The sequence below is a fragment of the Narcine bancroftii genome, chromosome 11 (genome assembly GCF_036971445.1).
Source record: "Narcine bancroftii isolate sNarBan1 chromosome 11, sNarBan1.hap1, whole genome shotgun sequence".
In the NCBI taxonomy this organism is placed as follows: domain Eukaryota; kingdom Metazoa; phylum Chordata; class Chondrichthyes; order Torpediniformes; family Narcinidae; genus Narcine; species Narcine bancroftii.
In genome coordinates this window covers 87622393-87637277 of record NC_091479.1, presented here as the reverse complement: position 1 = coordinate 87637277, position 14885 = coordinate 87622393, and the positions used below count along the sequence as shown (strand labels likewise).

The 14885-nt window shown below is 37.3% G+C and overlaps 1 protein-coding gene across 7 annotated transcripts in view; it reads left to right on the top strand.

The window, feature by feature from the left end:
- cttnbp2 (cortactin binding protein 2) overlaps positions 1 to 14885 on the top strand; it is a 94921-nt gene that overhangs the window by 36232 nt on the left and 43804 nt on the right. For 6 of the 7 annotated variants that reach the window (XR_011346692.1, XM_069903894.1, XM_069903895.1 and 3 more), the window contains 3 exons: positions 1863 to 3612; positions 6410 to 6613; positions 14142 to 14241. Coding sequence is in view for 6 of the 7 variants with exons in the window: in XM_069903894.1 (XP_069759995.1) it covers positions 1863 to 3612; positions 6410 to 6613; positions 14142 to 14241 (2054 nt within the window). In the remaining variant the exon portion in view is untranslated. The remainder of the gene's footprint in view (positions 1 to 1862; positions 3613 to 6409; positions 6614 to 14141; positions 14242 to 14885) is intronic. The other variant, XM_069903898.1, reaches the window with a different exon arrangement.

The following is a 14885-nucleotide window of genomic DNA, read 5'->3' as shown; positions in this document are numbered from 1 at the left end:
CAGATTTTTATTAACCAAAGTTAATAAGTGATTTGGGACAAAATCAGAAATAATAAACTGGATCGTTCAGAGATTGGCCTTTATATTATTGAGAAGTGTTCTAGGTTCTTTATTCAGTTTATTTATCCAACAACTATTTCTGAGATTTTGTTCTGTTGCGTTCATAAAATCATTGCATCCAGGTCAGCTCAATGCTGTTAGTTTCCATCTGTTATTAATTCTGTGGTTAATTTAACAGAAGTTGCATACTTTAAGAGAATTTGTAGTGAATATATCCAAAGTTGTGTAGTAATTCTGCCAGTAAACTGTAGCAAAGTTTATAAATTAGTGTCTCTGGAATATTTTGTTTTGATTGCAGATGTAAAACTATTCTGTGGTAATTTTTTAGGGGTAATTCTGCTGAATAGTTTAAGGTTTTCAAAACTTGGAGAAAGTTAGGGTAAACCTGTGCTTCTTGTTCACCTGATGTTTTCTTTAGCTCCCCATAATATTTAAATGAAATACAATTACAAAAGTTTCAGCCTTGCAGATTTGAATTGCTTTGTAAAAACATAGGAGACATGTAATAAGTGAAAGGTAGTAAATGTGAGCATTAAAGTTTTAGGTCTTTCCTTCCCTGCTTTTTCAACAAATCCTTCAGTTTAAAAAAAAACACTTGATTAGCATTGGTGCAGGATATTTTGCACCTGCAATATATTACAATTTTTCATCAGAAATGCCAAAGTATTCTTTTAAAAATGGTACTTTCAGGTTTTCCCTTTTTAAACAATTTTTTGATGTGTAAATTGCTTGTTAATGTTGAGCATACTAAATTGTTCAGTTGGAACTTAGTCAGAAACTTGATATTTTTGCCTGTTCCATGAAAACACCAAACATTGTGTGTTTGTTTATTTATTTCTGCCAACACGATACAGATAAATATGAGCCAGTAAATTTATAGATGAACATTAAAGTTTAATAAGAAATCTCTATTTAGAGCTCCCACAAATTTAGGGCAGTCCAAAGACTTTTTGAGATTTCCCGCTTCTGCTCATTCCTTGAAGGGCTCAGGCCCAAAACATCAGCAATATGTTTGTCTCCTACGGATGCTGAAAAGACCAGCCAAGTTCCTCCAGCACTTCAATGTGTTTTTACTACAATCACTGCATCTGCAGACTTTCGCGTTTCATTCAAAGCCCTCTGTATGTAGGCAATTCAGTGTTTTACACAGTCTCTGTGTAAATGTGTCAGTGATTTATTCTCAATGTGATACAATGACCATCATTGGAATAATGACGAGTTTACCTATTTTATCAAATTTACATTGTCTAGCTCAGCCATTCTCAACGGGGGCCCAACAACCCCCCCCCCCAGGGGCCGTAACACACTTTGTTTTCTTTTCACCCCACATAACAATTTTTTTTGTGCCGTTGGTAGGAGAGAACTACAGAAGAAACCAAAACTTGACTGCTTCACTGGGAAGGTGGTCATAAACTTTGAGCACAATCCTGGGGCAGAGCTCGGTGGTGGTGGGGGGGTGGTGGTGGGGTGGCGGGGAGAAGGAAAGCCGAAAACAAAGGTTGACAATGGCTGGTCTGGCAAATCAGTGATAACACCTGTACCTTTTTTTCACAGTTGCACCACATTTTAAATGCACATGGTAGAGCTGCCTTGGGCTTGTTTATCTGATAACCCCAATACTGGTGTGTTAGTCTACATTTTAGTCTGAAGTCTATATTACATAATGAAGTCTCTGGAATGGAATTTCAACCTACAACCTAGTGTAATCAACAGATCTTAAACTTTTTCTTCCTTTATCTTCTGCCTAATAAGATTTTTAAAAATTCTTGGATGCTAATTGATTTATATGAATTCTCTTTCAGGTGGAATTTGAGAAATCTCAGTTAAAACAACTGGAGACAGAGAATAAAAAAATGTCCATACAATTCGAAGAAGAACGTATCAAAAATAAACAACTTGTAATGATGCTGGTAAAAGAGTGCAAACAGCTTGCTGGCAAAGTAGTAGATGAAAGCCGAGCATTGGCAGAAATCTCCAAGACTCTTGAGGAAGTGCAAAAAAAGAACAATGATCTGGAGGAAGAATTGAAGAATGAGAAAAAGAAAAGTGTCCTGATGGAAGCTAAAATGGAAAAACAGCTCTCAGAGTTTGATATTGAAAGAGAACAATTACGTGCCAAGCTTAACCGCGAAGAAAACCGTACCAAAGATCTGAGACTAGAAATTGAAAATTTCAAGAAAATAATAGAAATTAAATGTACAAAAGAAAATAAAGCTGAGTTAAGTTTAAGTAAAGACTTGGATATTGGATTAAATAAGCCAAGTATGTTATCTGCTGCTTCCCAAACTGAACCTTTTGTTGATATTCCCAGTGAAAGTAACCCTAAAAAGGGATCATTAGCAGTACCAATGAAATCTTCTGCAGGAAATTCAGTGGGAGGCACAAAACTGACCATGACCAGCAGTACACCTATTGCAAAGTCAGGTGGTGATAAACAGCTGACAACAATTACTTCAGAAGACAACCTAACACAAACTAAAGTTGTTCCTTCTGGTTTAGAGAATGGACCCTCAGTCAGCACCAGTCCTGGTCCTATGTCAGGGGCTTTACCCCATTTAGTTGGCAGTTCATCCCTTTCACTAGGAAATACCATTGTCCCCTCTCCCCCTTCTTCAGCAACATCATCACCATGTCCTTCGCCAGGATCAACTCTGCAGACTTTGGGTTCACCAAGTTCTTGTACAACTATGCAAGCAGGACTGAGTCCAAGAATTCAAGCTGCTCGATTTAAATTTCAAGCCCAGGCTGGGGATCAGGAAAAACATAGTAGTCCGGTGATGGGATCTATGTCACGGGATTTATCACCCACTAATAGGGATTCGCCTGCAAAGCAGCTTGCTCGGAACACTGTCAGCCAGGTTTTATCAAGGTTCACAGGTCCACCAAGCACAGTTAAACCACTTTGTACGAACAGTGCATCTCCATTTGGCACAGAAAACCGGAATCTGACTGTTAGTAATTTAAAACCTGGAATGGCACATCCGACAACAGGTGAGGGTTCATCTTATCCACAGGTTGTTGGTAAAATTACAAGTTCTCTGAATGTCTCTCCTACTGGATTAAAATCTCCTACAGGAGCAAGAGTTGATCGAGGAAATCCACCACCTATTCCTCCAAAAAAGCCGGGACTATCACAGACTCCATCCTCCCCACATCCACCATTAAAAGTTTTTATGGATGGGAGTCGCTCCCCAACTGTTGGGTGTAATACTCGGATGGAAGGTAAAACCATGGCCTCATCCTCTTCCAGTCCACATCCAGGAATTAAGGGAACTAATGAGGAGATTCCTTCAAAGACAGGATTGCCACAATTGCCACCTAAGCCAGCGGTGGACATAGCATCTACTGGCTGTGCTGCCCCTGCCGTGGCTGCATCTCAGGTGGGTGCTAGGCCTTCCTTAACCCCCAAGCTGAACCAAACAGCATGTTCAGAATGTTCCCTCATCATCACCACCATCGCCTCTAGCACCTCCATTGACCTTGCTAGTACAACCAAAAGAACCTCTTCTATTAGACCATGTGGCACAGACAATCTACTGATCACATCATCAGGTAAAGGGATTGAAATACTGTATCACTTCATTCCAAAACAACATATCTGAGGATGAATGAAAAATGATTCTTTTCATTGATTTTATTTACCCTTGATTTCAGGCAAGGGAATAATCAATTCTATTGAAACACAATTAAAATAAAATTTCAAAAATTAGTTTTAAACTAGTTTTTAAACTTTTCATAAGTTTGAAAGCATCTGCTGACTTGTATGTGGTACATTTTCACCACCTCTTGCTGAGTAGTATCTTATTTATTAAGGAAGCACCTGCATTTAGTTACTTTTACCATGGATTTCATTTTGGCCATAAGATGACTAAGCCTTCATCTTATAAAAACAATTAACAGCCCATGAAGTGTGCATTTTTGGTCATCTAACTACAGGCAGGATTTCAGTAAGATTGAGGGTGCAGAGGAGATTTACAAGAATGTTGCTGGGACTTGAAGAACTGAGTTCCAGGGAAAGGTTAAACAGTACTTTATTCTCTGGATCGTAGAAGAATGAGGGGAGATTTGATAGTGGTACACAAAATGATGATAGATGTGGATAGAGCAAATGCAAGCAGGCTTTTTCGACTGAGGTTAGGAGAGATTAAAAACTAGAGGACATGTGTTAAGGGTAAAAGGGAACATTAGGGGGAACTAATGCTATTTAGTTCAATTTTAGGCTCAATTTTGATATTTAAGAAAAAATATTGGGAAGGTACATGGATGGGAAGGGTATGGAGGGATGCGGTGCCAGTGCAGATCACTGGGGCCTTGCAGAATAATAGTTTGTAGCAGACAAGATGGGCTGAAGGGCCTGTTTCTGTGCTGTATTGTTCTGTGGTTCGAACTATATGGAAAAGTGAAACTGCCATGATGTAAATTTCCAGAGAAACGTGTTAGTTGTTCACTTGACACTTTCCAGCTCTGGAACAATATATCTTTGTTGACCTTAAGGAAAACTAACACAACTTGGCAGCAGTGAATTTCCTATTTTTTTTTTGCAGAGACCACCCCTTTCCATTGCAAACATTTATAGTTTTGAGTTAATACTATTTTGATAGCTGAAATATTTAGTAATGTGGAAAATGGTGATTAAAATCTTCAAAGGAACCTCACCTGTAAACTTACTTTCAAGAGCAGATTTGGAATTTTATTATAGCACTTCAGTTTTTCTTTAGCTTCTGCTCCCTGTTTTATTTACCTTGTTGCAATATCTTAATCAGTGTTCATCTTATCACTGCATTGTATCCAATTTTAATTGGCATCAGGGATAAAGAAAAGCAATTATTTATTGGGCCTGAAATTAACCAGCTCTCTCACTTATGCTGATGCCAGCAGTTGTATTTTTATCCCTTGGACCTTGTGATCAGTGCATGTCACACAGTGCTTTCTAAAGCTTCCATCTTATTAACATCAATTGGTAGTCTGCATTTTATTTCACCTTGCATAATAGTCTAATGAATGTGAATTTGTATTGCCTTTTTAACCCTTCGTGCTATTGAACACTTTAAAGCATGTATTCTAACCAATCAGCCTTGTGCATTAGCTGTTTGCATTAACACTAAGCATTCTACATTTATTTAATATTTTTGAACATGCTTTCCTTTCCCTTTTCACATACATAAAATATAATGGGATTATTGTGAAGAAGGTGGACTGTGCGCCATTATAATTCAAATACTGAATTTACTATACATAAATCTTAATGAAATTCTATAATGTCAGATTACAAAAGCAACCTCAGTCATTAAAAGATTACAAATAAGAATTGAACTTGTAACATTGCATTGTGCCTGCCTTCACATACAATTCTTTATTAATTTTTCAATTAAAAAAAATATTTTAAAGACCATTTAAAGACTATGTGACAGAGTTGATTAAACATTTTTATTTTATCTTATTTATTTTGTTTTTTGCAGTCTTTTGTTCAAAGAAGGATATCAAAAACCTTCCCTATGTTCTGGAAACAACTTCAATCATTTAAGACATTTATTACGAAATGAAAATAAAGTCACTTGTCTAACTAACTATTCAAATAATTGTAGAGTAACAGAATGTCTGAATGTTTATTGATCTTTTTAATGTCACCATATCTACTGTGAAAACAATAGGAAATCCAGTGAAGCTTCAATGTAAAACAGAGTTGATGTGTATAAAGTACTTTTCCAGTAGGCATCCTGACTTTCTTATTCATTATCTTTTTTATGGTCGGTAATATCAGAACAATTTTTAGATTAATTTGATATGTTTGTGCTGTTTCTTTATTATTGCTGAAATGTTCAGGTTAATTGCTCATTCCCATTAATCTGATTGCCCCACCTATTTTCCTTCAGCCATTCCTGACTCCTATCATCCACTTTCACCAGTCTAGTGTACAGTAGGCAATTGGATGCAAGCAGAAACTAGAGCACCCAGTGAAAAACTCTTAGAGTTACAAGTAAAGCTAGCTAATTCCACACAGTGTACCAGTGATCAAGATTGATTCCAAGTAATGGAACTGCAAGGCAGCAGCACTATCTGTTGTATTGCCTGTTTACAGTTTGCTAGGTATTTTTTTAACCAATATATTTTGTATAGTGAATGATTCCAAAATAGCCTGGTTAATAGGTAAAGTTGTCCGTTAAATTACAATGCTCCCATTAGATTATGAAATTCCAATACAAGATTATATTTTAGAACAAAGAGAATATGCACAAATACTGTTTGACTTTGATCATCTGTTTGCATCTTTGTGTTTAATATTATTGTTACGGAAACAGATTTTATTCACTTGTGTCTTCCTGTGTAAAATTTTCACTTTAACTCGCAGGCAGGTCTCCCTCCCTAATTCCTTCATTAATGCCTGGTGGTCCTGCCTCCCTGGGTGGCAGGTCCACTCTGCTTCACCAAGCTGCTGCCCAGGGAAATGTCACTTTATTGTCAACGCTGCTAAATGAAGATGGAATTGATATTAATCACCCTGATGAGGAAGGTTCATCTGCCTTGTATTCTACTGCAAAATATGGATATAAAGGTACATTAATTTTATTATATTCATTAAACTTCAGTGACATTTTAATTGATATTACTGCACCACTTAAAATTTGAATTATTAATATTTTTCCTTGAAAAGAAAGTTGTCAAATAATTTAAAATAGTTTGAAATGCAGTTAGCAAACCTAACTCTTTAATGTACTGATAATTACAATTTTATGTCCTTGGAGGAGTGGACGTTTATGGTATATGTTAGACTCATCAGAGGTTACAAGTACTTGCATTATTACCTCTTAGTGTAATGTTGGTGTGCATCCACAATATCAGCAGATAACCTTTGTTGAATTGTAGCCACCTTTTGGGTTTGCTTGATAGCTCAGCAAACTGTCAATTGAACAACTGCTGGATTTTTAAGAGAGAGGAGTTGTTTTATTCTGATACATGGCCAAATTGACATGCAGCAACCAAGGAATTGTATATGTTCCATCACTAGATCCCAGCGCTATAGAGAAGCCTCATCATGTTTTCAGTGCTTGCTGATATTATTTTCCCCCATCCTTGCACTTACCATTTGCATCATCATACAGCCTGCAGATGCAAATTTCCTCCAGTCTGTCTGTCGGGGCTGCATTATGAAACGGAGTGGTCCATGACTGATGACTAGGCCTCAAACAGTAAATCTTGAAGCCCTGTCCCTAGAATTCCCCACTGAACTTTTAACGGCCTGATGATATCAAAAGCTTTTCCACTGATCGTTTTCTGTAGAATTCCTGGCGAATTTACCCCTTGTATCCTCCTCTAAGTTGACAGCCTTTGAAAACAAACCTGCAAGGTCTTGCGGATGTTTTGGCCTTGAATGCTTGTGTTACATTCTCAAGTGCTGCTTATCTTGCAATACATGGTAGATGGTAGCAAGGACAAGTTTAAGGAATTTCACATGGTATCCCAACAAGCTTCTGGTTGGATAGTTGCTCCATGACCATGTCGGGTGAAACTAGGTTGGCCAGACATCAGGTTTTAGGCTGGACAGTCAGGCTTTTGAGTAATCTTTCCTCCATCTGACGCAAACCCAATCCAGATGTTAATTTGTCCTCCATTTGGTGGTGAAGGGATGGAAAGGGGGCACTTGCCATGTCAAATGCGGTGTCCTGGGGTCCGTAGGCCATGTGCAGCCATGCTTCTTCTTGCGCACAGTAACATCACTCGTGTCACTTCTGCTGGAGGGAGGAGAAAGTGATGCTCGTGCACCTGGTTCTCCAATCCATTGCGCGTGCACCAGCCAGCACTAGCGCATGTGTGCAAGAAGAAACATGTCGTGCACAGCCTACGGACCCAAGGACACCACATTTAACATAGTAAATTCCCGCTTTCCTTCCCTTCTCCCCCCACCCACGTTGAGAGAGTTTTCTCACACTGACCGTGCATGTCCTCTGATTTGGAAATGGCCTCCCTAGGTGAAATTGGTATGAAACTGAGATAGGCAATCTTCATTTCTTGAAGCTTGCCATTCTTTGCATGCCTGATGCTGATTTCCGTAGTCATTCTATAACCCCTTTTACACTTGCAAGTGGTCCCAGGAATTAAAGGCTAATTGGCCTAAAGAGGGTCTAGTGTGGAATGAAAATTGATTCAATGCCAGCGTGAGATGATGTCATCTATAGCCAAGGTTAGACTGCCTCAACCCCTAGTGCAATCCCCAGCATCTGCAGATGCCGGCATTGCAATCTGGCAAGTGTAGAATGGGCAATTGTATTCTAGGACAGAAATGACCTGAGGTTTTGCATGAGTGCAGGAACATGAAGGAAGAAAAGATTAAAATGAAGATATAAACTTTGTTGTGGGAAAGTCGCAGCGGGGGTCAGAGAGAGGGGAAATAAATAGCAATAGCGGACAATTTTTAAGCAGCGTGGGAAAGTTGGTAACGCTATAGTGCACAATTTATAAAGACCGTGGGGAAAAAGTGATGGTGGACCTAACTTCCCAGAATGCCATGTGGCAGACAAAACCCCTCCATGGGGGCTCTGTGTATGCAGCTGTACATTCAGCCCTTTCTCTGCTGCATGGTATTCTGGGAAGGCAGGTCCACTATCGTTTTTTTCCTCCACGATAGCACTACTAACTTTCCCACACTGTTTAAAAATTGTCTGTTATTGCTATTTATTTCCTCTCTCCCACTGTGACTTTCCCATGGCAAAGTTTAAACCTTCATTTTAATCTTCCTTCTTGCAGTATTTATATAGTGTGCACGATATCACTGCTAACTTTCTCAAAATATATAAATTGTGCATGATAGTACTACTAACTTTCTCACGCTGTTTAAAAATTGTCCGCTATTTGCTATTTATTGCTAGCACTTTCTCACAGTCCCTTTATAAAGGTTTATATAGGTCGGCATAACAACAACAGGGGCTGAAGGGTTCAGACTGTGCTGTGCATAAAGGTGAATTATGTTATAATTATTCATGATTAATTTTGTTCAAATAGAAGATCATAATACATTGATCAGGATTTAGGGAAGGTCTACCATCGCTCAATGCGTCATGACATCACCTGTAGGAGGTAGGATGGCTCCTTGCTAGTATGAATGCGTGCATTGTCCCATTTAAGAGTGTTCAAGTGTGAACACTAAAACCGCTATTCCTATCCCGGGATACTGAACAGCTGATTTAGTGGGACGCAGCTGGATTTTACACAAACTTTGAAACATCCCCTACCACCACATCTGCAGAGAGTTGCAAACCAAAATAGCTTGAGAAAGAGCCAAAATCATAGCAAAAGCCAGAGAAACCAACAAGTAATTTGCTGAAAGGGTGATCTTGCCTTTACTCTATAGATATTAGATACATTTTAATATATAGATCGCAAAGTTTTGAAGGCTAGCAAAATGTGCTAACCTAGTGCAGTATACAACATGACAGTGTTGATATTTGACAAGTTGAACTAGAAATATTAGATATAAAAGAATAGTCAGATCTCAACTGCAGTGAAGGATATAATAATCCTAACAAAGATATTCATAGATTAAGTCAATTAGAGCTTTTTCAAGATGCTAATGTGGAAAATGATGACTGTTCTTTGAGATGAAAAATAAATATCATGCTTGCCATTGTTAATTTTACGATAATACTTCCTCGAACATGCTCGATATAATTTATCATGAAATAGAAGTCTCACTTTTGGTATTGTGAAAACTTGATTTTCTTGTACTATTAACAGACTTTGTTCTTGAATTGGTTGTCATTATTTTCCTAGAGAACTATTTAACACTCCTATAAACTTTAGAATTTATATATAAATCCCATTCCATGTTTTGAACAGATCTTTATTGCAGCCAACAGGATTTTTTACACTGCACTATCCATACCAGCAGAGAGAGGGCTGTATGCACATCTGCATGCAAGGAGCACTCATGGAGGGGTTTCTCTGCTGAAAGGCATTCTGGGAAGTCAGGTCTTCCATCACTTTTTCCCACATTCTTTATAAATTGTGCACTATAGCACTACTAACTTTCCCACACTGTTTAAAAATTGTCTGTTATTGCCATTTATTTCCCCTCTCCCGCTGTGACTTTCCCACGGCAAAGTTTAAACCTTCATTTTAATCTTCCTTCATGTTCCTGCACTCATGATGAGATCTCACGCCAGTGTTGAGAAGATTTTTCCTTTTTTAGGCCGATTGGCCGTTTAATTCCTGGGATCACTTGCAAGTGTGAAAGGGGCTATAGCCTTTTTATTTCCACTCATGTACCACCTTAAGTAATCCCTATGCCATAGGTGCTCTTGATTATTAAGGGATTGCTTAACATGGTATATGGGTGGAAAGAAAAAGTTTGAAAACCATTGTTTTAATCATATCTAATTGACTCGTTTTATGCACAGTTTCATAACTCCAAAGGAGATGGGGCAGTGACAGTTTTTCTCAAGCAAAATATCTCAGTAACATTTGGGTCGAGAGCAGTGATTGTCAACCTTCCCTTCCACGTACCACCTGAAGCAATCCCTTACTAATCACAGAGCACTTATGGCATAGGGAATACTTAGTGGTATGTGAGTGGAAAGAAAAAGATAGTGTAATGATCTTTATTACTGTTCAGTTATACCATTAAATAACAGGAGAAAATTAATACTTGAGCGTACTGCTATCTTAACACCGGAGGGATGTGATGTGTGATCCCTTCAGGCAGTTGCCATTTCTGAATTTGGTGCAATGCCAAACCAAATTTTAAAATCAAACAGCCAATATGAATTTTGAAAAATGTTCATTTTCAACTGCTTGATATCTGGATGTTAGAAATCTGATAACATTGTTTTGAGAGTATTCTTTGAAAAGTAAGTTATAACTTGTCAGAAAATTACTTCTTGAAGATTAATTTTGGATTATTGTGTCCATCAGGTAATCATTGTGTATACAAGACACTGCTTGATAGAAGAATAAATGCCAAGGTGGATAAAATTGACAAATATGTGAATGAGGCAATTTTTTTTTATTTGTGCTTTCTTTCCAGTGAACTCCATGGAATTTAATTAAATGAATCCCAATTTTCATCAACATCTGTATTTAATTTTTTTTAATACATTCTACAAAACCACTTTGTCTCATAATGTGTATACCAGGTGAAATATCTATGCGAAGAGAGAATGTAAAAAAAAACTGCACCAAACCCTGCAGAACGTGACTCCTGGCCTTGTTTAATAAAATGGATCCTGCCCACAAAAGCCTTCAATCCATCTTCCATAAGAGAAGTTCCCTTCCCTCTCCACATTCTCAATCCCTATTGTTGGATGCCAACCAATTTTCCAAGTAAATAAGAACATGTTATTGTGTAGGCTGGTGAGAGGTTGCAAACATATGCTTATATGTCTCTAAATGAAAGATGGCATGACAGAAGGAAGATGTGGGTTTGGATTGGACTGGATGCAAAATATGACTGTTGGCTCAAAGAAGGTGTATGGAAGAAAAGCTGGAGATATAGGCAGTTCTTTTAAAATCTTAATTTTCTCAACAATTGTATTACATTCCAATTCTGGTGGATTGCTCCTGCTTCAGTACCTTTGATTATTCTGTGGTGTGACTATTGTCAGTATTCTCTTGCCATCAGTCCTCCTGATGAACTCCTGCATTAGAGCGTCCAACAGTGTTGGATGATCCAGGAAAGTGGGAATAAAAAATTTTCTGGCAATTCTGGTTGCTGTTTTTCTCAGTCTAAAGATAAATCAGCTTCAGAAGCCCAAGTGCACTTCCCCTTAAAGAGATCTCAGTCACAGGATGCAGAAAGCTACTGGTTTTGAGTTTAAAATGAGGCAATCATACTCTCTGCTGAGGGCACCATTGTTTCACTAGTTTCACATTGGTTCCTAACATAAAGTGATTTCTTGGCCACAATGTAACCAAATTTAGACCAAACAATGGGGTTTTAACTGTTCAAAAGTAATTTAAAACCATTATGTTGTCAGCATAACTAATTTTACAATGTTAGATGCTGTTTGCCACATCGGAGAAAAGTGAATACAGGATATTTTTTTTTAAAATTGCAGTATGACTTTGCTTTCTACTTGAAGGAATCAGAACATGAGCTCATGTGATCCTCATTAGGATTTATCAATGCTTTTCTGTCGGGGTTATTAAGAGGATTTTGAGAAGTAAAATACTTTTAGAACTAGTAATTAACTGGATCATTAGGTTCCCACAGGCCCTAAGGGTTGAGGATAGAAGAGCAGTGCAGAGAGGAGGGGAAATTGTCAGTGAGGCTCGAATGGGAGATGCAAGCATATCTGTCTGAACTGGAGAAAGAATTAAATTCATAAATTTATTTTACAGTGATACATCTTATCATTAGCTTAAAGCAGTGGTTCCCAAACTTTTTCAGGCTGCCACCCCCTTGGTTCCCCAGCCCCCCCACCCACATACAATGAACACACATCTTTCTTGGTATTATGTCTACTGTAAATTTAAAGCAACAACTAATCTAACATTTAAAAAAGCATATGTATTTTGCAAATGAAACTTGTAGTAAACCAATTATTTAGTAATACGAAAGGGTAAATTTACATCTCACCTGTAACTACATTGTCTTCTCAGTTTTAATGGGATCGATGTGCTTGGTGTAGGAATATCAGCTTCTCAACATCAGGCTGGAAGGCACTAAAAAGTGCTGTGATGCAGCCATATTTTATTCTGCAACAAAAATTTGTAAAAATAATGCCAATCACAAGAAAATGCAGCAGAAAAAAACATAAGGAAAAGCAATGTAATTACCAGGAAAAGTATATGACACAATTATACAAATATGAAACCAAAAAAATCAATTCCTTAAGAACTACTTAACATTAGAAGTTACAGTTAGATATAAATACATAAAGAAAACTACGACATGTAGCCGGTAACACAACATAGCTTATATATGTATAACATGTACAGTAGATGTGCATTCATGAAATACAAGTTAATGCTGCCTGATGTTACATAAATATAAATAAATGTACTGTTGCTGCTACAGAGTAGAACAACGAAACAAAGCATTTCTAGAAAAAAAAACTTGTAAAAACAATGATAATCACAACAAAACATAAGGAAATAATAATATCTTTATTATATAATTTAAATGTACATTACAAAACTGAAGATAACTTGTAATACTTACAAACCTTGAGCCTTGGCCCTTGCCGACGTGAAAATGTGATGATCAATAAGGAAAAACATGCAAATTATTATTTTCAATTATTTCTTTTATATTGACTTTTAAAAAAAATGTGATTTAAATTTTGCATCATTTGAATTGAATTTTAGTAAAGTTTTACAGAAAGGATTCATTATAAATGTTGGATTAACTTTATTATTGGCTTCCTAAGTGATAAAAGGTATATCTTCTTAGATTGCCCTAATTTATTAATTTAGGAATGCACAAAGTGAACCAATAAGTTACCAACAAATTTACTTAAAATGAATGTAGATGAGTAGTTGAGATGTAGGCCACGATGCTTTATGCTATATTTCTCCAAAGATATCACTTCTAGTATGCCAAAGGCAAGCTATAATTACCTAATTGTTTAATGCACCTATGTTAAAGTAGTTTGTCATTGCTGATGTTGTTGGGTTGGATCTTTTTCCTGGGAATGAGGAAGGGCATTCAGGACACTAGCAGGATGAGATAAGGTTATACACGGTTGCCAAAGGAAGAAGAAGCATTGTAATGTTACCAATGATCAATAATTTTATAGCAATGAAGCACTTCATGTTTGTTAACAAATTTTAATTCTAGTTGAATAATCTTGCGATTAAAGTAAAAATATTTGCACACAGGGATGATTACTTCACAATTTTGGTTTCATTTCAATCTGTTCATCTTTTTGATCAACCATCCTTTGCATGGCAATTTACCGTTCTCTATGCACAAAATGCAGGTTTGATAATTACCCATATAGTAATTCACAAACCTGCTTGTGTTCTTTGAAAAATGCTTTAAAAAAAGTATTTACAGAATTATTAGTCATCTTGTGTGTATCCAATCTTAGAGCTGTGAATTTTTATGACCTTGTTCACTGTAAATTTGATTGCCTGCTTCCCTGTAGATTGTGTAACACAACTGCTGAACTCCGGAGCACAGGTTGATGCTGTTGGAAAGAATTTATTCACACCATTGTGTGCAGCTGCTGCAGAGGGACATGTTGGGTAAGATGTAAACATTCATTCCGTGGACATTTTCAGACTTTTGAGATTTCTTAAAATTGCTACTGCTACTGTAGTTTACAGGATTAAAGCTGCTCTACAAGAATCCATTATGGCTGATACAGGTGCATGTTCGCTTATTCCAGATTGAAAGTTCATTGCCTGACAAGTTGCTTAAAGCTTCTTTGTATCCTCAAAGGTTTCAATGTCTTTTTCAGTACCACTTTATAAATTTAGATTAGAAATCATTGCATGATGCCCAGAGCATGGTGCACTTATTTGCTTAGGACATTTTAATCATACTTGATATTACAACCAACTCATCTACAACCCAACAGGAAAACCACCTTCAATTTTGCTGGTAGTGGGTTGTATAAAAGGGACAATGAGTCAGCATAGGGGAGGGAGATTGAAAACTTGGCTGAATGATGTACCAACAGCATCCTCGCAGTCAATGTCACCAAAACCAAGGAGCTTATTATTGACTTCAGGAAGGGAAAACGAGGTGTACAATCCAGTGATCATTGGGGGGATCAGAGGTGGAGAGGGTGAGCAAATTTAAGTTCTTGGGAGTCACTATCTCAGAGGATCTTTCTTGAACCCAACACACAAATGGCATTGAGAAGGAAGCACGTCGATACCTCTAC